Below are 27944 nucleotides of genomic sequence, written 5' to 3'. Positions count from 1 at the left end.
CTGTATTTTGAAGACAAATTTAAGGACAAATCTTTTTCTTTATTTTTTAAAAGAATTTTAGGACAAATCTTGTAGAGGAAAGTCTCTCCAACTCACCGTATAAGTACTCAAATAAATCTTTACTTATACGTTAGTCATATGAATAAAATGCATAAGAATGATCATTTGAATCGTCACGTAATAAATTAGAGATTCAGAAAAAATTTTCTTCCTAAATTTAAATATTTAGCTTCGTTAATGAATAAAAGCATATGTTTACATTTTTTGAAAGAAAAAAGAAATACAATTTTCAGTAATTCACTATCTCACTCATAAATATAAAATGATTGTGTTTTTATATATATTAATATTTGTGTAATTTTTTTTAATAAACGAGAGTATCCAGATCTCTTTGAATATCTAAAGTATATGCAGATATCCTTCCTTCCCACACTCACCAAGATTATGCTAATGAATTAAACTTGGACTCTTCAAGTTGGGAGGTCTAGTGGTGTCTATTGAGCTAACAAACCTCATTTTTTAATGTAAAGGTACCCATACATAACACAATATGTATTTGTTAAAATTAGAAAGTTTAGATATTATTTTCATGAAAAATATAAAAAGCAATAAGAAAAGTTAGTTACTTTTTTTTTTAATAAAAATAACTAGTGTGTAACCAGTGCATATGCACGGGTATATTTAAAAATAATTACAATTACATATATATATATGGAGTATATATATGTTCAAATTAAACTTGGTGTAAGAATTACAACTTACACATTTTTTAAGCTATGAATTTCTTAAATATGTAATGGTTTCTCATTATTATGATTCAGAATTTACTTGGATCTAGACTCTTTGATTTTTGCACCAAATAATTCACTTGTCACAAAATTAAAAAATTAGATGAGACACATGATGCAAAATTGAACCCTAATTAAAATTTAATTTAGAATCTAATTGAATTTAAACTCTTTGATTTTTGCATCTAATTCAGGTGACACACAAATTTAAAAATTAGATGAGACATATGGCGTAAAATTAAACTCTAATTTAAAATTTAACTAGATTTTCTATCAACTATATATATATATAGAGAGAGAGAGAGAGAGAGAGAGAGAGAGAGAGAGGTTTCTAAACTTGTTAAATTTTTCCGTATTTTTATAGAAGTGTTAAATTTTGAAGAACTGCTAAATGCCAAATTTGACCCCAAGAAATGTAAAATACCCAGAACGGAGTAAAAGAAATGAAATGAGTCGCCGTTAGTTATTCTCCGTTCCTTATAATCCGGAGAACCTCTCTGTCACTCGCTCTCTATCTCTCTCGTTATCGAAAACCCAAATCCTAATACGGATTACGGAGTATGTAGCTATTTTCAATTTCACTTTCATTATTAGAGAATTGATCAAATTCCGGAAGTAACTTTTAAATTTCACTACAGCGAATTAACAAGTACGGAACAAAAAGAAGCTTCATTTCTCTCTCTCTCTCTCTTAAAAACCTCTAAAACAGTCTCTCCCACATTCAAAAATCCACACACACAGACACAGTGATTCACATTTTCACACACAGAAACAGAAACTAATTTAGGGTTTCAACTTTTCACAAACAACAACAACAAGTCCCTCGATCTCAAACTCTTCCTAGCCTCCACATTCACATTATTTACACTCATACCCCTTTCCCTCGCACACTCACTCTGATCACTGAGAGACACTAACCTCCATGGATGAATGGCATTTGGAGTAAATAAGCAATGAAATCAGGGGCTGAATTTTAGGTATTGATGGGCGTTGCCAAAACCTGGAGGTTTAGCGTGATATCAGCGAACCTGGCTTTGTTACAGAACCAAAACGGTCACAGCAATAACACAAACACCAACACCAACACTAAAACCAATAGCAATAGCAATAGCAATAGCAATAACAAGCATGTTGTGTCTACTACTACGACGACGACGACGACGTCGTTTCAGAGAAAGCCGATCTCGTGGTCCTGGGTTTGCGGCTTGATGCTCTTCGGTTTGGGCTTGATTTCGCTTTTCACCGGCCACGTGGCCTCTGATCTTGAATGGTACTCTCAGCGCCTAGTCAAGCGCAGCTTCTACTCTAGACTGGTAATTTTTCTCAACTCCACTAATATATATATATATATATATATATATCCGCACACAGTTTGTTTCTATTTTAGTGTCTTTGTTTAAAATTGTGAATTGGAATTGTGCTGATTTAGAAACATTGCAAATGACAAAGCTGTTTATTTTGTGAAACTTCTAGAAGTTGTGTTTTTTTGGTCATGTGAATTAAGTTGATGTGGAAAATTTTGAAGGATGTGAGTCGGCGTGAACCAATTGACATATGGAAATCAAAGTACTCAAAGTACTTCTACAGTTGCAGTGAGCGAGGCCGACATTTTGCTTGTAAGTTCGTTTCTAATATTCTTTATATATCTTCTACCAAAATACCATTACTTGTCTGTTTACGCTATTCGGCTTTAGCTTATTGTGTGTTTTATCTCATCAATTGTTTTAATTTGAATATTAGCAATAGTCAATACAATTTATTGTAGGCTGGATATTATTCACCATATATGCTTGTTAGGTCCATTAGCTCATCAATTTAATGCAGTGATTGTGCATTATGAGATAATTTTTGCTTAGGTTTTTGTTTTTATGACTAACGAGGGGTTTGCAATGCAATTTGCCACCCTTGTTCCTCGTGTGCTTCACTGGTTTCCCAGCATGATGCAAGCTTCTCTTTGTGGAAAAGTATTTTGCTGGTCAAACATGCTGGACTTCTTCTCCTTGCTGATTTTACAATCATAAATGTGTGTTTGCGCGTGTGGATCTGTGTCTATTGTTGTCACTACCCATCTTAGTTTTGAACAATTTGCTGAGGCTGCTGCTTTTTAATTCAGAACAAATTTCCTGTGCAACACTGTAGCTGTTTAAAATTTATGTGCATTATTTGACTCTTAGTAGTTCATCTTTTATAGTGAGTGCACGTTTTTGAAAATACCCATACTTAACACCTGAAATGTATTTACGGATGTTCATTTATTGCTCTCACTAACACTGCTAATTTGAAATATAGCTGCTGTTCGTGAACGATCATCAAATGGCTATTTGCTTATTGCAACAAGTGGAGGACTGAACCAACAAAGAACAGGAGTAAGTGAACTTGTCTTGTGATCTGCTAAATTTTCACCTGAAACTATCTAGTAAAAGTTATATTAGTCAATTACAAGAACACATGACAATATATTTGCCTTCTTTTCTTCCTTTTTTCAAAAAAAACAAAAATTATTTATTCTGGCTTGGCTTTTGTGATGGGAGGTTGAATTAGTTTCTATCTTTCTGTCCTTATAATGAAGTATTTACTCATACCAAAAAATGAACATGCTAGCCTTATTGAGATGACAATATATTTACTGCATTCAGATAACAGATGCTGTTGTTGTTGCACGGATTCTGAATGCTACGTTAGTTGTACCTGAGTTGGATCATCATTCCTACTGGAAGGATGATAGGTAAGTTGATATTCTAAAACCTGCTAGCAATGGGACTTAATTGTGATTCCCCCACCAGTTGTGATGAGATAATCAACTTAACAATAATTATCTTATTGAGGACACCTTATTTGGCATGCAGTGACTTCATCAACATTTTTGATGTTGATTGGTTTATTTCTACTCTTGCAAAAGATGTGACCATTGTCAGAAGAGTTCCTGATAAAGTCATGCGATCAATGGAAAAACCTCCATATACCATGCGTGTCCCAAGGAAATCCGCCCCTGAATATTATCTTGATCAAGTCCTCCCTATACTTTTGAGGAGACGCGTAAGTCTACTTTACTCAATTTTAATAAATGTTTCTTGTTTTAAATTTTGTAGTGTATATTCCTAATCAAACTTTTTGTTTCCGAATCATTTTTGGGCACAACTTTCAGTGTCTTTGAAGACCGATAGTCTTGATTTTTTTTTTTTGGGTGAAATGAGAATGCATTTGATTCAAAAAACTGTCAATACAGAATTCTGGTTTTCTAGTTGCATCATACCTCATCGAAATTGGTTTCGGTTTGCTGCAGTTGAGGCAATTAACACTCATGAAATTCTGCAGGTAGTGCAATTGACGAAATTTGATTATAGACTTGCAAATGATCTTGATGAAGAGCTACAGAAGTTGCGTTGCCGGGTTAATTATCAAGCCTTAAGATTTACAAAACCTATACAAGAGCTTGGTCAAAGACTAGTTTTTAGAATGCAACAGATGGCAAAACGTTTCATTGCAATTCACTTGAGGTTTGTTCCTGTAACTCTTTCCTTTTGTGAATTAGAGTAATATATCAAGGACGAAAAACAAAATAAGGACCTGGGGGAACCTGCCCATCAGCATCAAGAAGAGTCCAAAGTGGGATAGAGTTGATGGGTTGTGCCTGTAACTTAAACAATTATAGAATCCGACAGATAATTTAAAACAAAATAAGGACCAGGGGGAACCTGCCCTTCAGCATCAATAAGAGTCCAAAGGGGGATAGAGTTGATGGGTTGTGCCTGTAACTTAAACAAATATAAAATTGGACAGATATTTTAAAATTTTAACTGGCATGTAAACTATTATCTGTGGGGCATGGATGCTGAAACAGAGAACATTTATCTGTGACTAATGTAACCAATCTCAATATTCTCAATTTTTTCTTATTGGACATCCGCAGACATGTACATTATCCATAGCATCCAAAGTTTTTTTTAATTGCCCTGTGAAATGTGCCAAATATGATAAAATTATGTTTCCAATGAATTTTAGTGTGTCTATATATATATGTGTGTGTGTGTGTGTTCATCCATATGATACTAACTATTAAGTAACCAATCAAAAAAAGAAAAAAACCAGTAATAATTGATTATAAAACTAAGAACTGTCCTTTTGCCGATGTTCTTCATATAACATTGAATACAAAATTTATGTTGTCTGTATTTGATATGTGGATAATCCCTAGTTGGACTTATTTGGAGATCCCCTGTTCCTAGAACTGTTATTGACCTTAAATATTCCAAATCAGAGAAGCCAATGATAAGACTACTTTCTTTTTCTCCCACCTCTTGCCTCCAGTATTTTGAAAATGCGTCTCATATAGATGTTTGTTTATGCATTGTGCTCTTATGTCTTCTGCCCTCTTTTTTTTTTTTTTTTTACTAACATAGAAATGTTAAACAAACATGTCTATACTCTATAGATACATACATATAGCACATCTTCATGTAATAGAATTTATGCTTTTATGTTCGGGTTCTTTTGTTGTGGCTGAAACTGTTTTTATGACAGGTTTGAACCTGATATGCTAGCATTTTCCGGGTGTTACTATGGTGGGGGTGAAAAAGAGAGATATGAGCTTGGTGAAATAAGAAAACGATGGGCAACATTACCAGTGAGATTGCTATCCTTAATAATTTATGGTCTTAATATATTCATATTCTTCTTAACGGCTTGATGATGAAAAATTGTTGTTCAAATAAAAGTCAAACTTCTTGGTAAAATATGCAATATTTATTTGTTTTGAAGTGTTCACATCACATCTGGGTTCAAAACTCCTAACCAATATCTTGGGGCCACCCCTAAGGAATTCCCCTCTGGTGTGTGTGGGATGAAGGGACTTCACACATTTGGTAATGTTGTATGGGTTTGTGACTTCTATTATAATTCTTATGTAACAACTCAAGGAGAAGCGCGCTAGCTACATCTACATTATACCCCCAAAGGACTAGTCTAGTCATAGTTGAGGCTCCTTGTTGTTAGTAAAGCCCAGATTAACCTAGTATATGCCTGATGTGGGACCTAGCACGCACCCACACAACACACACTCAATCAATATCCAGTCAATCTGGTGCATCACATCTTCCATCTCTTCTAATCTGAAGTAAATGTTGTCTCATTATTTTTTTAGGATTTAAGCCCTGATGGAGAGCGGAAGCGAGGGAAATGCCCACTTACTCCTCATGAAGTGGGTTTGATGCTGCGGGCACTTGGTTTTGCAAATGACACATACCTCTATGTTGCATCTGGAGAAATATATGGTGGTGAAGAGACTCTGCAGCCTCTCAGGGAACTCTTTCCAAACTTTTATACAAAGGAGACTCTTGCCAATGAAGAGTTGAAGCCTTTTCTTCCTTTCTCTTCCCGCCTTGCTGCCATTGACTACATTGTCTGTGATGAGAGTGATGTATTTGTCACTAATAACAATGGAAATATGGCCAAGATTCTTGCAGGTCGAAGGTAAGAAATCTATTCCATTTCTTTTTTGTTTGGCATACATACACAATCACAAGAAAATGCACCTACTTTTTATTGCTTCATCATTTTAACTGTTGCACCCTTCCCACTATTCTCAAATAAAGAAATTAAAAAGAGAAGCCTTTGACAAATGGGTGATATTCTATTGCTAGGGATGTGTAAGAGGGAGTTTTCACTTCGAAACATGTAATGCATCTTTTCAAGTGCTGCATACGCTGCCAGTCTTGACCAATATAGATTCCCAGTTCTAGTATAGCGGGGAAAAAAACATATTGTCCTGATTTTAAGTTAATACAATTTGTCATATATTTTGGTCTCTATACTATGATAAACAGTATCATATTATAGATACCAAAAGGGACAAGTTGTGGGTTTGAGTTTGGGAATCAATCTCCCTAAAATAAAAACTGGGGGGCTAAGTTGTCTACCAATCACCTCTCTTAGACCCCGCAAAAGTGGGAGTTTTATGCACTGGATACAACCTGTTTTTTTTTATAATATGATAATCAGTTGCAGGAAATTTTATGTCTTGGAATCAAGTACTCAAAGAATCTCCCTAAAAGATAACGCTTTATGGTTTAAAAATGAGGTGAATCTATGTCAAAATGTGATGGAATTTTGTGGAGGTATCAAGTGTTCTGTTAAAAGTACTGGCCTGTCCTGCATGGTGATCCTTCCGATTTTTTTTCTCAGCTAAATTATAATTTTGCTCCTGGAAATATTGGACAGGTTCCAATTTAGGACCTAGATTTTGAAAAGTTATTTGGTTGTTGAAAATATTTTCCTTTGAGAAATTACTCCATTCATCCATCAAAAGTGATGCTGGCACAGAAATTGTTGATGTGGCTTGTCTCTATGTTTTCCATGCTATCAAATTTTGTGACAGCAATGTCATCTATTTCAACGGTAAGGGCTACATTACTCTTTACTCAGAATTAAAATTTAAAGGGTGATTTGAAACTTCAAAAAATTTAGGATCAAGTTGGGACTGGGACCTATTTTATATTTGAAGGGCCAAAATATAATTTAGCCTTCTCTATCCCTAAATTTTTGTCCCCATCTGATATGCACTCCACGGCCTAGGCTAATAAAGTAGTGCAGTTATTTCCAACTACCAAGAGTTGTTCTCTTAAATGTACTCTGGGATTGTTTGATTCCGTACAAAGACACAAAGTAAATAGGGCACCAAATGGGTATGAATGGATGGTGGGTGGAGTCTAGGAAGTTGCAATTGTTATAGACTTCAGATTTGAATAACTATGGACCACTTTTCTTGTTGAATGTGGAGATCACTAGAACCTGATTGAGAAGCCTTCTTTTGAAACCCTTGTTGGAATGATTTCTTACATTTTAATATTACAGAACTCAAGAATTTTCTTGCATGTTATCTCAGCATTATGGATGTAACATGTGAGGTTTGAGTTTGAGGGATGTTCCATTGGTCCAGCACTTCTTGTGGTTCTTGGGCATTGGTTTTCAAACCCTACAAGCCCCACACCACCCCCCCCCCCCCCCCCAATTTACCTAGCTTTAAAAAAAATTGTCATCATTATAACTCTAATTCTCATCAGTTAATTTGCTTTTGTTGTTGAATCTTCTGCTTGTTCAGTATGTTGTTTCTTTGTTAAATTTTTAATTTCATTTTATGGATATCGTAGGAGGTACATGGGTCATAAGAGGACTATCAGACCAAATGCGAAGAAACTTAGTGCTTTGTTCATGGCAAGGCGTCAGATGGACTGGGAGACATTTGCAAGAAAGGTAAAATCATGCCAAAAAGGATTCATGGGAGACCCAGATGAGATGAGACCAGGTCGAGGAGAGTTTCTTGAAACTCCGTACTCTTGTATTTGTGAGAAACCATTCAATGATGATGAAACCAGCTACAATGGAGATCATCAGTCAGAACAAGTTGCCATGCAATCTGTGGCAAAATTTAAATTCGCATGATCGAAAGGGTTGAGGTGAGGAGTCTACCAGTACAGAAAAAGAAAAGCATGGCAGAAGAGCCAACTTTCTTAGTAAATCAAGTGGACAATGAAGAGAGTAAAGGGAGATGAGTGGGAATTGAATGACCAAGGAGAGAATAGGGAAAAAAATTATCCCGATATAATGTGGTAGTTGGAATTAGTTCATACATCAACCAGAGATGGTGACGGCTTTAACGGCCTTTTCATCTCTAGTATGGCAAATTTTTATCATGCCGCCACAAAATTTTACCTAGAACAGCGAAATCAATCATGGCATCTTGTAGCTTTTTTTTTTTTAAATCTTTTTTGGTCCATTAGTTGCTGTTCAATATCTCCGTTTTGATTGCAGAATTGACTGGGTTGGGGTCCATGTATAGCTTGAAGTGATGAAATGCAATTGTTTATAAATAGTTTCTCTTGGGACAGCTCTGTAGGATTTTGAGAAACACTTGCATCAACAAAATTCAAATTTATCACATTGTGTCTCGTTATGTCCTGCTTGCATTCAATCTATATAGTTCACGTTAGTAAACCTGCTGTGGATGATGACTGATGAGCGTAGATTATAGTACATTAGTAGTCGTCATCATTTATCTAATATCAATTGATTCATCCTCTTTTTTTTCCTTTTTCTTTTTTCTATTTCTAAAGAAGAGTTGCTTCAATATCTAGACGCCACAATTTTGCACCAGGTGGCGAATTTAATTGCATGGCAGCAGCTCAGTCCGTGTAAAGAACTCATTAATTCATTCTCCAACCATCGAATTATTAAAAAAAAAATTAAATAATTAAAATTTTATATTAGCCTGGAATAAGCCTGATTCTGGAATTCAACCAAGTGAAAAACAAGTGAAATATGGAAGTGCTCCCATATAATTCAGCCTTTCAGCAATGACCTATCTTCTGATCGATTACTAGGGTTACGAACTTTGTCAAGTTATATCATGCATTTACTGCAAACGATAAATAAATTCACTCAAATTCAATTACGCTGCTCTTGATTAAATTGGATTGAGAAAGTTTAAAAATACTACTTTATGGCCATCTAAGAAAGTTAGCTTGCCAAGAGCTGTATAGTTTAGTAGCATTGACTGGTTCTAAGAATAAAATTCCCCCTCCCCTCCTGTAAGAAAAAAAAAATTTTGGGGTAGTTCCAACAACACAAGTCAATAGAGAGAACGTATGAGAACCAGAGGAACTATGACATTAATACTTCAGTTTCTGGGAGGAGGGATTGCAAATGAAAGATAAAAGCTCAGGCTGTGACAGTGACGTCACATTGAATTACACAGGACAAAGTCTCATGTGTATCAGGCATATGCATCCGTTCTCTTTCAACTAGCGTGCAGCACGCATACACCTCTCTCTCTCTCATGCGCACGTGCACACAAAAAGCATATCAGAGAAGTTAATATCAGTAAGGCACGAAGCAACATGCCATGATTTTGATCATTTGCAAACTTCCTCGGTGATTTCAAGCCAAACTACATGGAGAATTTTCCATATACAACCTATTAGGGCAGGACCTAGGGGAATCATAATTATGAAGAAACTAAAATCAATATGAACATCTACTGACTAGATTTTTAAGACTAAATCAAAGGAAGCAAGAATTTCCATTCCTAATTTCTCCCCTACTATAAATATACATATTAACTATGCTTGCTGTGTGGTCATCCGACAACTGACATTCTGTTGACTGGAACCCCTCAATGCAAAAGTTCATTTCAGCCATGGTTATTCCCTGTTACAATCAAGCAATCAGTTTTACGCATGCTGGTTATTATACACACTAGAGAAGACTAAAGAGTGCCACATCAAATAAGAAAATCAATTATCAGATGTCTTACCTCTAGAAGCATTCCTATTTGAACTTTTGTGGCCCTTGTCATGCGAAACAGAGGGAATCTTTGAGATGATCAATGAGCTTTGTAATCCTTCCAATAGCTGTTGCCGGCAATATCAAGAAGCACAGAAGGCACGAAATTAAGAAGGCATATATGTACAGGTTAATACTGCATAAATAGTAAGAGTTGGAGGGGAAAAGGAAAAAATAAATTATAGAAATTACCCAGACTAATTTTTGGAAAAGCAAACACTTTCTAATAATTACCAACACTTAACTAAGGTCCCTCCTGGTGGATTCTTAATAAATAATAACTAAGGCTTTCTAATAATAATATTTCTCCTCTTTTCTTGTTTAAATAAGGTACTTTTTTTCCCTTGGATTACTGAATAATCCATAGTGTAACAGTATGCTAGTAAATTATGCAACCCCGGTGGGTCTTAAAACCGCAACCTTAACCTCCACTTTGGACAAAGTTTATCTCCAAAATAGTTTTGAAATAATCTCCTCCAATCTATTACGTGGTGATTTATAAGATTATCCATGTGTATTATCCAAACAAGTTATATGATTTACTCCCTCCATCCTAGTTTGTTTGTCCTCTATTCCATTTTGGAATGTCTTAAAATATTGTCCTGTTTCTAAAAATAAAGGTCATTTACTAATATTCCTATTATAAACCTACTTTATTTTCAAAACTATTTATTTTCAAAACTATTTGAAAAGAAAACTAATAAATATTTAATAAATCAATCTAATTGGGACACCTTTTTAGTTGCCTCATTAAGACTCTTTTATAAAAAAATAATAAAAAAATAAAAAAACTGATAAATTTATTTAAGGGTAGTTAAGGCGGACAGAACTTTAAATAATATTTCCTTAAAAAGTTTGACTTTTCAAACCGGACAAACAAATTGGGATGATGGGAGTATTAAAAAAGTTACACATGGATGATCTTTTCAATCAGCACATAGCAAGTTGGAGGAATACTCTAAACCGGTTTGGAGCTAAACTCTCTCCACAATACCTTGAGAGGAAACGAGGTGCCTTTAAAGCTACAGCTCAATTGGCTACTTCACTTAACTCTAGCAGACATTGCTACAAAAAACCCACTGCCAGTGCCAGTCAACATGATAACCAGCAAGTAATGAATGAATTTAGTTCATAAATAATATCTCAAACAAGTCGTATTTTATATTTTTAAGGGTAAATTGCACTATAGGGTCATCATCAATGGGCCACTTAAATTTGAAGTCAAGCAATTGACCCCCAAAACCATTGCATGATCAAAGAAAAAACCAAAAGTTAAACATGCACATGATTATGTGATAATATAATGGTGTTTAGTGTACATGTGATAATATAATAAGAATATGAAATTAAGGCTCAAGTATAACGGAAAAATGGATATACTTCAAAGGTAGATGATATAGAGGGGATATTGATGCTCAAATTTATTTAGAAGGGATGTTGCAACTAGACTCATAGTTTAGGGTGCAAAAATGAAATTTATCCAATTTTCATTTAAACTATGAATTGAAAAAAAAAAATCCCCTTTTAAATGTTTTCACATAAATGTATGCAAGTGTTCAAATATACACGGGCAGATGAGAAAGAAATCTTAATCAGGTAAGTTTCCCTAAAAGGAGAACTAATTAAGGATTGGTTTAATTGCAAAAGTTACAGGAAGATATATTATAACAAATTCATTAATAAGAACATAATTTATTTTTATATTGGTCATTTAAACATGCGCAAGGTGGGTCATGGCAACATGTATATTAGAAGAAGACAGAAGTTATGAAATACTTACTCTTGATGTTGGTTGAATTCTGCGATTAGATCTACGAGGCTCAACAACTTCAGAGGTTGATTTTGCAGAACTACCATTAAAGATTTTGTCCTCCTCAATTTTGGCTAACTTTCCACCAGCTGGTGCAAGTTTTCCTTTATTAGCCCTCTCAGATTTGGCATTTGATGTGGAAACTTTCTTGGAGGATCCATCTGATGAAGAAGCCCGTGAAGAAAATAAAATTGGGCCCTCTGCGGTTCCCAGAGTGCTAGAGAGCGATCCAATATCAAACTGGTTATGCTTTCCTGATGCATTCTCAGCATGGCTTACAGAATCCTTGACTTTTGCTAAGTGATTTGTCAGAGTGCCATCATCAGGAGCAGAAACTGCATTAATTGAGAGGTTGTCCTTTGCTGGAACAGTTCTACCTGAAACACTTAGTGGTTTTCCAGTCTTAAGACCTCTGGGCTTGGTTTCAGCTACTCGTTTTTCCTTTAAAATACTACTTTTAGTACTATTTTTCCATCCACGGGATCCTGAGCCTTGAGGCATCAAATATTTCACAAATTTAACTGAATCATTTGGTTCATTAATTTTATTGCCCCGATCTGCAACATAATGTTTGCTTACTTCCATGAATTTTCTCTTCTTTCCAGGCTTAGGAACACCAATAACAACTCTTGATCCTTCCTTCTGCAAACCAGTCCGTAATGTTCTGAGAGCATCAGGCTTATTCTCGTTTCTGGTGTTCTTACCAACATTAAACAACTTTTCATTCTCTGATAAATCCAGTAATCTTGACTCCTCAGATTTCCCTAATTCTACAACACCCTTACTTTCTAACATCTTATCCTTCCCTTTGGCCTCTGCTGCTGGACTGCCCAACTTTATTCGTTTTTCCTGTGGCATATCACCCTGAACAACAGATTTGCATCTTAGTAAAGAAAAAAGTAATTATTAAAATTATTTTTAGTCACCATCAGACAAACATCAAGCATAAGAACGCACCTCATGGGAAGCACTGACATTTTCTCGCAAATTGGACCATTCTATCCATTCCCCATCCTTCCAAATGAGAGACGGCCGAAGATGCCAGGCTCTTACAACTGATGTTTCTCCTTGAGCTGCAAGAACCAAACAATGACTCACTTTCAATAAATAGGGTCCGTAGACTCTGTACAATAATAGTAAGCACATAACAACCGGGGATATTCAAATAACCAATTATTTTTAAAATAATAACAAATTTTTTTTAAAAAGAAGTACCTGGAAAATGGACAGTTAATTCAGTCTCATCTTTCTTGTTCTTTTCAGTGATAATCCCTTCGCACCAGCTGAAAGATGAAATAACAGACAGGGATTGATTAAGCTATTATCACATGGAGTTGCAAATAAAAAATTTCAAACTTGACTGCATATAGTTGGGAACAGGATTCATGAACTGGGTCAAGTTTAAATATTTTCAGTAGAGGAAGATGCTTCCAAAAAAAAAGAGAAGCAAGAAAAGCCAATGAGCTAGCTCTAGCTAAAATAGAACTTCCCCTTCCCACAAAAATATGATGATGAGGTTGGGGTGAAATATGTGCTGAACTGGCTGCTTGAGGGTTTCAGAAAAAACATCACCTACTACAATCCTTTTTTTTTTTTTTAATTGCATACCATGCAAAAGCAGTATGAACAATCATCAAATAAGATACTGATACTAGACAGTATTTTGTTACTAAAGTTACTGTCTTTAAATCCCACATAATTACAGAGCAAATAGTATGAACAATCATCAAAACAAAATAGCATGTTAGAAAGTCAGCTACTAAGACATTTCAAATGATAAGTCTTCATATGATCGCTTTCTACGATGTTTTTCATTAAAAATTTGAACCTCAGAACCATTCAGAAAGTGAAGTTTGCAAATAAATGAGTATCTAGGAGTAGAATAAGTTGTTCAGGTTTTGTGTTACATCAGGACCAATTACATGGTGAAAATAAATTATAAAGCTAGAGTCATAAAAATATTAAAATTTGTGGAATCTTTTAGGTAACATTTCTTGGAGTTTGCTTTGCAATAGGCAATTTAATAAAGAGATTCTGGTCATAAAATAAAAAGGTAAAACTAAGACAGATGACAATATAACCATTTTAAAAATTCTTAAATAGCATCCAAAACACTTTATGTCTATACTAGAGTTGTATCCAGCATGATAGATCCTTGAAAGCTTCTTTTCTAAAGTCTGTTAGAAAAATATTTATCATTCCTTACACACACCTGTCTCTAATCCATGCATCAACTCTATCTCCAACAGACCAATTATAATCTCCCATAGCTGCTCTACGTCTCTTCCTTGTTCCTTCATATCGCATGATAGTAACAGGACGGGCAGTGCGTATTTTTGGCACTTTGTCTCCTTCGCCTTGGAGCGACACCCATTCCTTCAGCTGTCCCTCCACTGGAAAGTTGGGAAATAAATAATATATACTAAGTGAATAATCAATCAGTGTAAATGCATGAAGCACAATTCATTCTTTTTCAATAATCTCCTTTCTGGATGGGTTACACTCTTGGCAACAAATTGTTGTGCCAAATAAGGAGTCCATGCAAATACACGCACACAACTAGGCAGGATTGCTCAAAATCTGGGTTGCAAAAGAGTAAGAAATACTATGGCATAGCTGCATAGGTACACTTGACAGAAGTTCATGGCAACTCACCATTGTCTGTCTGAAGTTCAGTGTAACAGACATATGCTTTCCCATCCTCCAAACTCAATACATTGGCCGTGAACCAAGCTGCTTTAAATCCATCTGTATCTTTAAGAACCTAAAATATAATCAACAAGTTAAAAAAAGAAAAAGAAAAAGAAAGTAAGTATGAAGACCTAACAACCCAACAGAATCACCAAACTTCAAAGCATGCAGATATTTGGAAGGTAACAAGGTAAAAATTAGAACTCAAGTCCCATGAAATGCAATGGTGTGTAAAAAAATTGATTTTACTTTAAACCCATTCTAAAAAGAGGAGTTAAGACTCAAGACTCAAGAATTCAAAATCAATTTCAGGCCTCAGACCTCTACATGTGAACCCTCCTTGATGCTGTCCTCTTTAAAAGTTTCTGCTGCCTTTTCATACTCATTCCGAACAGTAGATCTTGATCCAATCTCAGATTCAGGAACCACACCAATGGTTTTTGCCAAATCAGAAACTTTTCGGCCCTTTTGAACTCTTGAATCTGTTTCATTAGTTGGAATAGGCGCTGAAATTCCATCTACCAATCTCATATGATCCACCATTGACTCCTTTGGCATCTCTGTTTGAAGATGTGACTTCTCATGTGTAGTACTCTTAGTTTCTTTCACCGATGGTCCGTCTTTTTGATGCTTTGTAGAAGTATCTGGACCCTCTCCAACAATATCATTGCTTAATTGTTCTCTATTTACCTCAATTGATTTCCCAACAAGCTCAGTAGATTCTCTGGATACTTTCCAATAACCCTCTGGACCAAACTCCAGCAGTTCAGTCAGCGGCAAAGGATCACCCATTGCAACAATCTTTCCAGCTTGTGATATGGCCTCTGCTGCCAGCTCAGCAGCTTTTACAATCGCATCCATATTTTCAGCTCTTTTAGTGGCAGCAGAAGCAGCTTCAACCCTTTTTCTAACAGCCTCCTTAGCAGCTATAATGATTGAACTGGAGGTGTTTGTTCTGTTATCACCCTTCAGAATGGATGCAGGAGTAGCCTGTCCCAAAATATTCATACTATCAGGAAGAGAAGTTCCAGTACTTTGACTAGGATTGCCATAACCATTCAAAACAAGTGCTTCTTCAGCCATTAACTTTGCTTGCAGTGCAGCATTTGATGCGACCTTGGCTGCTGCAGCTGCTGCCTTTGCAACAGCAGCAGCGGCTGCTACTGCAACAGCTGCAGAAGCTAATTTAGCTTCAACATCTGACACCAATCCAGAATTTTTTCGCTCTTCCAATTGACTCCAAACTTCTTGGCTGTGACTAACAGCAGCTGCAGAGAGGACAGCAGCATCCTCCGCCTGTGATCTAGCCTCCTTAACTTTACTAAGGGTTTCCTCTGACAAACTAGCCCTCTGCTGTACATCCTGGTCTGCCTTTTTTTGGAGGTGATCCATGGATGATATAGGAGATTCAGATATAACAAATTTTTCTGAAGTGGCTTTAGATGCAAAACCAGTGGGCATTGTAAAGGCAACAGAAGTGGGCAGATGTGTAGTAACAGCAGGGGTTGAAACTGGCTCAGGTTGAGATTGAGACTGCAAAACAATCTGACCAAGATCCTCAGAAACTGGATTTTTTCTTCTTTTTCTAGACTTCGGATCTGTAGAATTCTTTCCAGGTGATGCTGTTACCTTTTTTGGATCAAGCAGGGAAGTGCTAGTAGGGACCCCACTATGAACCACTGGATGCTTTATACCAGAGGAATGCGGCACAGAAAATTCTTTGACAGGAGTCAACTTAATTGCTTCTGTGTTAGGTAAACGAGTACTGGCATCAGGTGCAGAAGTTTGTGGAGAAGCCATCCAGGGACCACGAAAGGGGCCCTGAGATATCCACGGAGTGTTATGTCCAACAAAGTTTCTAGCTGGAGGAGTCTGAAAAGGATGCAATGGACTATGTGTCTGCTGATAATCCATGACTGAACCTCTTTGCATGACACTAGATTGCAAGGCATCACCAGAAGGCATAGGCATACTCCACAATGGTGATGAAAGAGGTATCATCGAATTTACAACTGTTGGAGTACCCTTGCTGCTGGTTCGACCAAGAGGTGAGGAGACACCTTTACTTTGAAGTGTACTTTGCTTGCTTGCTTGATCAGGAGCCCTAGCACCTGTAGATGTGAATTCTGAATCCTGGTTACAAACTCAATCAAATAAGGAGAGAAACTAAACAGCTTCAAATCCAAAGAAATACCAGAACGTGATGGCAATGGGGTTTCAGGGGTAACGGGATGAGACTTTTGACTGTGTAGCCTTTCCATGCATGCACGCCAGGCATTCTCCCAAACATTCCTTCCACCATCTAAAAGCACAATGCCAGACATTAAGACATGTATGCAATGAATACCCAAAGGGAAAACATAACAGGGAGATATAGAAAACTAACCAGGTCCACCAAATGCTGATATCATATGTGCCTCTTCAGGTGCTGTTCCTTGACTGCATAAAATTTCAAATGCATCTTAAATATTATAATTAAGGTGCCAAGTGCCACCCCCCCTCCCCAACCCCCTCCCTATCTTATTGAAAAATATCCACTAATCCTACAAATAGAAGAACGTCTCATTAACATCCAATCTCAAAGGGAACCGGTGGTGCCCTTTGGGTAGGTTTCTTCAATCATGGCATGGCCATTAAAATGAATAAAATCAATCCTTTACTTATCAAAAACAAAAACGAATTACATTAATCCTAAATATCTTCATATGAGAAAAGGACTCACATCAAAGCTCCATACACAAAGATCTGAGCACGCAATTGCACTTGCTGTAAATCCGTGAAAGGTTGCTGAAACAATGTAGATGGTGAAGCTGAAGTATTCAAATCTGGCAGACTAGATGCCGAAGCAGTGATAACAAAAATTGGCTTTGTACTATTGCCTTCTACATGCCCATAATGCTGCATTTCCCTGGATTGCACAAACTGGAAAATTGCAGATGGGCTCAGGGATGCAGTAGCTGCTTTATCTCCTCTTTCTGATTGTTTTGTAGGAGTTGTTTCTTTCACATGATTTCCCCTTTTAGGAGTTTCCTTTCCAATTGCCGTCTTACCAGATGCCCGCCTTGTCTTACGCTCATGAGTACCTTTTGAACCACCACGTGTAATCTGTCCTTCAGATACTTGTGGACTTCCAGTAGAATTATCTTGTGATATCTTGGCATCCATTTGGCCTAAACCAGAAGTTGAAGGAGAACCCTCTACAATCTTCAAAAGTAATTCTTGGTAAGGATAAAAGGTTATTAATTGTCGAAGGGCATAATATAGATCCCTCCAGAATTTTTAGACATATATCAACATAATGATCTTCCCCAGATAAACAGAAAATAATTAAAAATTAAGCCACAAAAAATATTAAAGATGGAAGGTTATAACAAAGTCATCTATTAACACACAACTTACCGGCAATACTTTGCCAGCAGAAATAGAAGGAAAGGGTTGTGAATTCTTTCCAGTGTCTTTTTTAGACAAATCTGCCAATGAACCAATCTCAAAAGAGAAGCTCTGCTCATCTTTGGAACTGTCCTTTCCTTTTGGATCCCCAGAAACTGACAAAGAATTGCTAGTTTCTACATCATCAATCTCAGCAACCGGGGCTTTCTTATCAGTGGACCTGTTAACTTCTTCCTCTGTTAATGCCCTCACTCCCTCCTTTTCCTTTTCACTCTGAGAAAGCTCGGTAGTAGTTATAATATTAGGGGAACCAGTAGGTTTATCAGGATTGCTAGAAGCACTTCCACTTTCCATTGCACAAATAGCAGAAGATAAGGAACCTTCATTGAGTTTTAAAACATCACCCACAAAATTAAATCAGTAATGAGAATAAAAAAATTACACTGGGAAAAAAATAGATGTCAGACTTTGATGTCAAACATCAAGTAACAAAGAAGACTCCAACAAACATGATTATTAAACTCCTTCAAAAGTGAACTAAAACTCTTACTTCAAACCTGTCTCCACAACATCTTAATGTCCTTTTTTACAGGTCCCACAGAAAAATCCATAACTTTGAATGCTAGTCAGTGCTCGAAATATATTTTTCCTATAGGCTTCTTTGTCCTTTCTTTTACTTTTTAAAAATTATTATTTTCCACAAAGGTATTAACAAGACAAAGAACAGGAAGCATGTGAAGCATTGCATTTTTGAACAACACAAACTTTAAAGCTACAACATACTTCTTCATACAGAAAGTTTGCTTCACAAGGGGTCTACTCAGAATATAATACCTCTCTTCCTCTCAGCCAACAATGAAAGGGAGAAAAGCATCTCATTTGACCAATTATGTACAGCACATATTGCAGTCATTACTTTGAAGATTACATATAGTACATAGACGAGTATCAAAATTACACATTAGACAAGAATTATGACATCAAATAGCATGCCATAAAATAGATTAACCGACTGTGGAAACATAATTTGTCACCAAAAATTAGAAAGAATCCAGACCAATGGCATATATACTTGGTCTCAAGTGGGAATATATATCAAGATGCCTTTGCATATCCTAAGACAAGATCTAACCACTGCATATCAAAGTGTGATTTCCACATAATAACTGTCAGAAAAATATCCTTCCCCATGTCAGACCTTTGCATGCACATTGTCATATTCTGAGGATTCCAAATATCAGAAGCAAAACTTTGAATTGATAAACTTAATTTAGGTCTAAAGATTTTAAAAAGATATTTGTCAACAATAATTTGTTTACAAAAACTATGTAAATATTTGTTTAAGCATTTTTTGTTCATGATGTCACTGTAATAGAATTAAAAAGATTTTGAAAGTACAGATTTTAATTTGGCACTTCTAAAAGTGAGGTTTTAAAACCACCATAAACTATGGGGTTTAAAATGTAATGGATAAATGACTACCCATCCCAAAAGCTAAAGCTATTATGAAAGGGTAAATTTAATCCTTACACTTTCCCCCACATTTGGACCCAAACTATCCCCTCAATAAGCGGGGTCCAACATGTAGCATTTTTAACTTTTAAACAAGAGATAGAGTGGGAAAAGTTTTGAACTCAAGATCAAGAAAGAAGACTCGAGAGATTTCAAATCAGTTTAATTTTCAACAGTTACTAACCAGAAGATGTTTGTGTGTTTGTGAATAACAAATGCCTACCTGAAGCTTCTGAGGATGCCTTTTCAAGATTCTCTTCTACAGTCGCCTCCTCACGCTTTTCAAGAAAAGTTACTGCATCAGCAGCACCACCCTCTTTTGCTGCTACATCACAGATAACAGCATGCACTTCAGTCCCCCTAATGCATTCCTGGTTAACTTCATTAACAACCACTGTTTGAACTTCACTCTGAATTTCTGCATTACAAGTATCTGCCTTTGGCAGCGATTGATGAACTGTCTTTTGTAAAAGCTTTCCAACAGTATCAAAAGATGCATCTTTTTCACTTTCAGAAGCAGGACCTGGCTCAGTTTCCAATTCTGAAGATTCCTTCAAAGTAGATAATCTTGCTTCTGTAGATATTTTGGTTGCAGTAGACTCCTTATCAGAGTAAGTAAAACCCCCAACAGAAGATACTGTTATAACCTCTTTATAATCACCAACCCCATCTATAGTCTTAACATTCTCAGAAGGCTGGAGAACACCAGTCATGTCAAAGGATGCCACCTTAGCATTTTCCAAGGTAGCATTTAATGCTGCCAAAAAGAAAAAGAAAAAAACTCAAATTTTAAATTTCATGCATATGTATAAGCATCAACAATCATTGGATAAGTTATAAAATACCTGATTCATTGCTAACAGTGACATCAAGTAGTATAACGGGCTCATTTCCAGCACTACCTTCACAATGAGATGAGGTCCCAGCTCCCTTATCAACGATAAGAGATCCATCCACCACACAATCCATGTTACTAGATTCAGATGGCAACTTTGTGCTCTTCTCATCACTAATCGAAACATCTATATCACATTTATGAACATCACCTTGTCCATAGATTTTATCTGCTTCACATATTTGAGTGGATTCATCCAGAATGGAAGACGAGACATGGTCTTCAGCAACCAGATTCTCCCTAGACACTCCAAAAACAACCTGACCAACTTTCAGAGTTCCAGTCTCACATGCTTCCCTAAGCAATTCAGCTGAAGAACACACTGTCACAGAAGAAATACCTCCCATATGACTACTACTGTTTTCTTTATCTTCAACTTTGGAAACTTTATTATCCTCCTTGGATGACAAAGATGCCTCAGATTTACTTACTAAAATCTCATTATCTAATTGTTGACTACTTTCTAACAAATTATCTTTCTCAACAACACTTTCCTGTCCATATGTTAGCTGCACAATGGCATCCACCTTTGGCTCAACACTTGCAGAGATCCCAGCTTCAGGACCACTGACTTGCACTGCATAACCCTCAAAATTAGTATCACCTTCAAAGGCCATTGGTGAGACCTCATGTGTATTTACTTTAGAAGGTTCACCAAACTCTTTGTCTTTGAACAAAACCGCATCACATTTCCTGGTCTCCACAGGAATTCTGGAATCTACATCCTGTGTGCATTGTTCCGCTGTATGCAAGGCAGAAACAACCTTGTTTACCATACTAGAAGGTTCCTCCACATTAATGATACGATTTTCAATATCATTTCCTTCTTCCACAGATTCTACCTTTGAGGTTGAGCCAAGAGGGTTTTCCAAATGAAAGGTACCACTTTCAACTGCATTGCCATCCAAATTCTCTGCCTCTCTGCTCAGTACATGAAATTCTTCCTTTCGCTCATCATTTCTTGTTTGCAATCCATCCAAATTCATATTGCCAACATCATCTATCTCATGTTGGAGATCTTCATCGTTCAGCTCACCACCACTTGAAATGATATTTTGTGCACAGGGAACCTTATTATCAACTTGCATCCCTGAAGCAGAAAAATCTTCTTGGGTCCTATGATCCACATATTCATCAACCAAAGGATTGATATCTCTTCTATCTGCAACATCAGATTTGCTATCAGCAAACGGATCTTCCTCAATCATAGGTAAGCCACCCTTTACACTGACAGCATTTGGATCCAGTTCACCTGATCTTCCATCCACAGAAAACTCATCTTCATGAGTTTTTGAAGTATCTTCAACACAAGGCTCAACTGGTATATCTTCTTTTAACACAGAAAAGTTTTCAGGAATCTCATCCTGTGGTAATGTAGACTTTAAATCTGTATCATCCCCTATTTTAGGAAGAATGTCATCATCATGTTTCAGACTAGGCTCCATTTGCTTGGTTAAGGAACCAAGTTCATCACATGCATCTGACTCCTCAACAATAGTTTGTCTGAGAATAGTTTCCTCCTGCCCGACGGATTTTAATAGCATTTCAACAGATTCTGAGGAAGTGGCCTCAGACCAAACATTGTTACGCCTTGATATAGAGCAAGATTCAGCTGCACTTGAATTGAACTCTATCCCACTACTCCCCCGAGAGAAATCTTCAATCCACTGGTTATCCTCGTTACTTTCAATGCCAAGAAAAACTTCTGTTTCAACCAAGCTATCAAACCTTAAATGCCCCTGAAGGCTGTCGTCAAAATCAAACTTGGGAAGAGCATATGGCTGCAAAACCGGTGGAAATTTGGTGCTTCCTTCACCAGCTAAATGAAGATTCTGGCTTTGAAAATCATTGTCATCATAATCCATGGGTGTATCCCTGCAACAAAGAAAAGGGGAGAGAGAGAGAGACAAACATTGAGAGATAAAAGAAGACAGAGAATAGGGTGCACATATACACAGATCATGTCTTCAACATTTCAGGCTACAGAGTAAAATGACAATATACAATAGTACATGAAAAGTTATGACACACATAATTACAGTTAGAATAAAAAGGATCACCAAAATTCAAAAGGTCCTTCATAGCCTATTTCAACAAAAATGAAGGGACAAAAAAGACCCTTCCTCTGTTATTTCTTCCATATTTAAATGATATCATCCACTTATGTTCATTCAAAAACTTCATATTCTTCACAAATTAGCAATACAATGTATATGTAGAACAATGATAAAATAGGTTTCAGTAAAATAATGAAAGCAAGAATAGAAATCGTTTTTTTTTTTTTTTTTTTGGGGGGGGGGGGGGGTGCTTAACTAGTTGCTAAAGTAACGACAACAACATTCACAAAAGCAATCAGTAATCATATTGAAACAATCAAGGGTCATATAAAAAAGTAAAACGAAAACTGGAGACAAAAACAGGGTGTAGTGCAAATGAAAAGAACAACAGTCCCAAATCATCATCCCCAAGAGAACTTTACATGGTTTATAAAGAAGCAATCACATATTTAGAAGATCAAACTAAAACTAAATCCAATAAATAATCCAAACAATGAAAAGACACAAGAAACATGCCACGATATGGCTAAAGTGAGAAAACTGTGGACTCAACATCAAGTAAATTTGCAAGCATCACTATAGGGAGGAACTATCTATAGCACCTGGTAAGTACCACTGGCCATTAGGTGGTAGCACCATTTAAAATATTCTCACCATGATTCACACTAATCAATCGGCAACTATAACATCCCAAAACTAACTTTGTCCAAATAACCATATATACAACCAAATTTGTATGCACAACTCAAAGACATCATCGTTCAATTGCATTTCACTGAATTCCATCACAATGAGGAGGAGGAGGAGCAGGATACTACTAATAATTATAGCAACAACAATAACAATGATGATACTGAAAATGATGTTATTTTGTATCAGATACTGATGATATAGAGTGAATGGAAAATGAAGACATATGATATAGAGGGCTAAAAATATAAATAAATAAAAGGTGGCCAGATCCCACATTGGGCAACAGGAAATTTTAGAAGAAACCTCTTGCTCAATTCTAACAGTTAATGAAATTATCATCTTTAATTATCAATTTATCATTGGCTTAAAATTTATTTTTTCCTTCTCTCTTTTTGTAAATAAAATAATTAGAGTACATATTGCTAGGTTAATCTCAATTCCCACAGTACAAGAATAACAGTTGCACAGGTACACACATAGCATGTGTCCACTAGTAATAAAGGATATAGTTGGTTGTATTCTGACTGAATGTGTATCAAAGACCAACCACAACCAGCCACAGAAGACAGCCCAAAACCAGTGACTTTTACAAATCATTGAAATGTCAAAATATTAATCATATAAATTACATATTTACATGTCAAAGTCACTCTAGAAACAACATATTGGACATGTATGTAAACACTTGATATTAAAATGCCAACTAAGCTACTTAACTCAAATTCTATAGTGATTGCTGTGACTTTTAATTTGTTCAGCATCAAGGTTGATGCTAGTACACCATCCCCCTTGACCCTCACCATATTTTGTGGAGATAACTCGCCGCCAAAGGTGGGTAATTTCATGACCATATCTCCACAACCATTTTCTTAATAAAGCTTGATTAAAAGACACCACACTTCTATCCCCAAACCACCCATCTCGACGGGTAAACATACCTTTTTCCAAGCCACCAAAGGATATTTGAAACTCCCCTCAGAAGATCCCCAAAGAAAATTCCTCTGAATACATTCCATTCTAGCAGCCACAGATTTAGGAATAGTAAAAAGAGATAAAAAGTACGTTGGGAGGCTTGAGAGCGTACTCTTTAGTAACATAAGCCTACCACCCTTAGATAAATAGAGACGCTTCCACCCAGATAGCTAGTTTGGGATTTAAGGTTTTATAGAGCTTTTGAAGATTGGGAGTTAACTGCATCTTATTCTCTTCTCCAGCTTATCCAATATTGTATTCCTCGGGGTGATAGAAGTGATACCCTTTGTTGGCGGCTAAAAGGTGATGGTAAGTTTTACACCCGGTCTTATTACCATGCGATTCGGGGTGCTTCGAATTCTTTGTTTCCTTGGAAGGGTGTTTGGAAACCGAAGATTCCTAGGCAAGTGGCGTTCTTTTTGTGGACAGCTGCTCATAGTCAGATCCTCACTTTGGATAATCTAATGCTTAGGGGTCGCCCTTTGGCTTCTTGGTGTTGCATGTGTTGTTGTGATGGGGAGTCGGTAGACCACCTTCTTCTTCATTGTCCTGTTACTCATTCCCTATGGACTTTTATGATTCAGGCTTTTGGTATTCATTGGATTATGACAGGATTAGTGGCGGGTTTGCTATCTTGTTGGCATCAGTGGCTTGAGAATCTTAATTCGGACGTTTGGAATTTGGTTCCAAGATGCTTAATGTGGATTGTGTGGTTGGAACGAAATCGTCGTTCCTTTGAGGATAATGAGAAGACGTTGGATGAGCTAAAGGTGTTATGCCAACATAGTCTATTTGAGTGGTCTCGTTGTTGGGGTTTTACGGATTGCTCTACTCTCTCTGAGTTTATGGCTTCCCTTAGCTTAGTGTCCTGATTTCTCTTTTTGTTGTGCTGTTTGTTCTTTTATTTCTTGTTGTTCATCATCATGAACAACTTGTACTTTTCCTTTTTTTACTCATTTATAATAGATTTTCGTTTACCTATAAAAAAAAAAAAAGGGTTGATGGCCATGCCCATTTTACAAGTAGTTAACAATAATGTAGCAACAAAGTCTAAAAAATCAAAATAAAAAAGATAATTTTTTTTTTTGTGGACAGGTTAAAAAAGATAAATTTTATTGTTTTTGATGAACAATAAAATTCAATTAGAGTGCACAAATGTGGAAGCAACCGATGTACATGTGGACTGTACAAAAGGGCACCCCAAATTGGGGGCAGAGGAAGCAAGAGAAAGACAATAACAATTCAAATCCTAAGTTAAAAATAAAACACAATGTACAAAAATCATGAGTCAGACTCGTGAGTATAATATTTGATGGAAAGAATTTCATGGTATGTATGTCAAACATAAAAAAAAAATCCAAACATACAACTTTCTACATCTCAGTCACAGGATTTCACTAAATACAAGTCAAGGGGGATCTCCTTGGATCCATAAATGTTTTGCAGACTGATAATAGAAAGATTATTCTAATTCAGAATAATGACACTGCACATTTTTTGATAAGTAGCCCTTCACGCATAAGCATAACAAGACATTGGTCAAGAAGCACCGCCATATAGTTGCATCCAGAAATAACAAAGTGAAGCACATTCTTGGTTAACAAGAAACCCTATCAGGATAAATTTTTTTTTTTATAAGTCCTATCAGGATACATGATCATCTAGCATGAATATTTCAAATAAATTTTTTTTTAAAAGTCCATCTTGGAACTCCAATGGGTTGGTCTAGTGGTTACCAAGCCCTCAAGAAATCCATAACGTCTTAGATTCAAACTACCCCCAAGGGTTTCCTCCCTATAATTACCTGGTGTGTGGGGCCGGGGGCTACACATCCAAGGTAATAGGTGCTCAAAGAGTCCTAAACACCCACAGTAGCCAAATAAAAAGTCCATCTTTAATGCACCAAACAAAATAGAACTCCTATTTATCCAACATAAGAGTAATAAGGTCTACTATAGGAGTGTTTATATGTGGACAGCAGTCTATGATAGGACTAGAGCCACTAACATGATAAAGCAGAATTGTGTGCTTAAAGTCTGCTTACATTAACAGATGGCATACAAATAACATGTGATCCAAACTAACAACTGGGAAGTTCCTATGATCCTCCAATTGCATTCAGAAAATGGCTAAACATGATTCAAAGAAAACATCTTTCCATTTTTGTTTGATTCAAAAAAAAAAAAAAAAAAAAAAAAAAAAACTCCAGTTATTTCACAAGTATATTTTACTCTCCTTTACAAGCACTAAACTTTTATTAAAAAATGAGAATTACTTCATGCTCACTATGATGAACACAGCATCTGAATGAATTACTAGTACATTTTACATTAATTAAAGATCAATATAGTATTCCTTTGTATTTTTGTATTCAGTGTTTCAAGCTATCCTGTGGATTCAGCAAAATATATTTATATTTAGGCCGTGCTAAAGTAGGTACATCTAACGTCTCCGGTCTTCCGTCCAAATCCAAAACCAACAGTACTCTTTACTTAAAATCTACCATCAGCGTCAATAAGTTAGCAGCACAGACCAAATGGGACCCTAAATGTTACTTCCAAAATAGTATTTGACATCTTATTATTGAAATACCCCTATGTTGATTATGGATGGAACCGCACCACAATATCTTTAGTATTCCCAAAGTTCAATACATATACAAAAAGGATTGAGCTTTCTTTTTGTCTTATCACTTATCACTCAGTTAACTACTGAAAAGTCTACTAATCCATCAAATCAACTAAATCAATCTATTCGAAGAGCTCATATCATAGACCTAAAACCTTTAATACTACCTGAAACAAATACGAACACGAACCAATAACCAATTTCAATCAATTTGAATAGTAACCAACTAAAAAAATTTCGTCTTGGCGCTAAACAAGTAAGCTATATGAAATAATGAACAAAAAAAAAAAAAAAAAATAGAACTTAATGAAAGTAATGTAAAACTCACCATTTGAAAGCAAAGGAAGCAACAGCTTTGCACTAATGCACATAGAAAAGAAAAGCCCTATCACTGTTTAAGAAATGTAGGAAATGAACAGTACCAGAACAAGTAAGTCTAGAGACGCTACCTCCCTCCATCCGGTGACGAAATCCTGCCCGTTTGATCTCTCAACTGCTCCCCAATCGTACGCTCATCTACTGCTCTCACTACCAAACACCAAACAAACTCCTAGGGTTAGTATTTTTCACTACTCTCAACCACTCCAACACTTCACTCTCCGACGAATTCAAATACAAAAACACAAGGTCGCCGGAGATTTTTGTACTTACCGGCGGAGTTGTTCTGGTTTCCGGTGGATCGAATTAGGGTTCAGGCGATCGACGGCGAGAGAGAGAGAGAGAGGAAGAGAAAGAGGTTTCTCAAAGTGGTTTTTTTTTTTTTTGTTTTCTTCGCTACTTGTTTTCCTTTGTCTCTGTGCAGAGAGAGAGAGAGAGAGAGAGAGAGAGTTAGGAGGAAAAAAAAATATGAAAAATGAGTGATTGTGATCGAATTTGAAAAAAAGTGGGGCATTCGTATATGGCTTTGATCCGACGGGTATAAAACGTAACGTCACTGACACGTGGCTTCTTACGATTCGGGATACGAAAGCGTCTCAAAGTTTGACCTTTGTTACTGCCCGGTCCTGGGTCCTTTACGTAACGGGTGTGTTTTCTATCGTTGGATTTGAAACGGAAGAGTGAGAGCGTGACACGTGGATGGATCAAGAATAGGCTGTGACTGGGAGAGGTGTGACATTAGAGTTGAATGGTTTTTAAAAAAAAAATAAAAATACGAATCCGTATGTTTGAAG

At 36.4% G+C, this 27944-nt stretch overlaps 2 protein-coding genes across 4 annotated transcripts; one reads left to right on the top strand and one right to left on the bottom strand.

Annotated features, from left to right (window-relative positions):
* The first annotated feature begins 1249 nt into the window (after positions 1–1249).
* LOC115971555 (O-fucosyltransferase 29) lies at positions 1250–8736 on the top strand. The gene is made up of 9 exons (XM_031091546.1): positions 1250–2101; positions 2314–2404; positions 3078–3154; positions 3425–3513; positions 3635–3824; positions 4104–4285; positions 5310–5412; positions 5929–6257; positions 7934–8736. The coding sequence occupies exons 1-9, from the start codon at positions 1772–1774 to the stop codon at positions 8223–8225; spliced, it is 1683 nt and encodes a 560-aa protein (XP_030947406.1). The 5' UTR covers positions 1250–1771; the 3' UTR covers positions 8226–8736.
* Positions 8737–9415: 679 nt separating this feature from the next.
* LOC115971208 lies at positions 9416–27621 on the bottom strand. 3 transcript variants are annotated; one of them, XM_031090974.1, is made up of 17 exons: positions 27424–27621; positions 27222–27300; positions 27101–27132; positions 20373–22297; positions 19751–20284; positions 18025–18395; positions 17348–17829; positions 17012–17064; positions 16820–16927; positions 14947–16736; positions 14590–14698; positions 14147–14327; positions 13150–13217; positions 12892–13007; positions 11905–12798; positions 10096–10192; positions 9416–9989 (listed from the first exon to the last, which is right to left on the bottom strand). In XM_031090974.1, exons 4-17 carry the CDS (start codon positions 22285–22287, stop codon positions 9973–9975), a joined length of 6735 nt encoding a protein of 2244 aa, XP_030946834.1. In that variant the 5' UTR covers positions 22288–22297; positions 27101–27132; positions 27222–27300; positions 27424–27621; the 3' UTR covers positions 9416–9972. The 3 variants fall into 3 exon arrangements, with proteins under 3 accessions (XP_030946834.1, XP_030946831.1, XP_030946832.1); XM_031090971.1 differs by lacking the exon at positions 27101–27132 and having other exon boundaries at positions 27195–27300; XM_031090972.1 differs by lacking the exon at positions 27101–27132.
* Positions 27622–27944: the final 323 nt, after the last annotated feature.

The sequence above is a fragment of the Quercus lobata genome, chromosome 12 (genome assembly GCF_001633185.2).
Source record: "Quercus lobata isolate SW786 chromosome 12, ValleyOak3.0 Primary Assembly, whole genome shotgun sequence".
NCBI lineage: Eukaryota > Viridiplantae > Streptophyta > Magnoliopsida > Fagales > Fagaceae > Quercus > Quercus lobata.
Note: the sequence above shows the minus strand (reverse complement) of the source record. Positions and strands in the feature narration are given on the sequence as shown.

What these genes read in the sequence shown, in the direction of transcription:
- LOC115971555 (XM_031091546.1), top strand. Translation starts at nt 1,772, where the DNA reads ATGGGCGTTGCCAAAACCTGGAGGTTTAGCGTGATATCAGCGAACCTG. An exon ending in TGAACCAACAAAGAACAGGA is followed by an intron (nt 3,155 to 3,424) that starts GTAAGTGAACTT and finishes TACTGCATTCAG; the next exon opens with ATAACAGATGCTGTTGTTGT. An exon ending in AAGATTCTTGCAGGTCGAAG is followed by an intron (nt 6,258 to 7,933) that starts GTAAGAAATCTA and finishes TGGATATCGTAG; the next exon opens with GAGGTACATGGGTCATAAGA.
- LOC115971208 (XM_031090971.1), bottom strand. Translation starts at nt 22,287, where the DNA reads ATGGATTATGATGACAATGATTTTCAAAGCCAGAATCTTCATTTAGCT. An exon ending in GGCATCCTCAGAAGCTTCAG is followed by an intron (nt 18,396 to 19,750) that starts GTAGGCATTTGT and finishes AACTCAATGAAG; the next exon opens with GTTCCTTATCTTCTGCTATT. An exon ending in ATGTCAGTGCTTCCCATGAG is followed by an intron (nt 12,799 to 12,891) that starts GTGCGTTCTTAT and finishes TCTGTTGTTCAG; the next exon opens with GGTGATATGCCACAGGAAAA.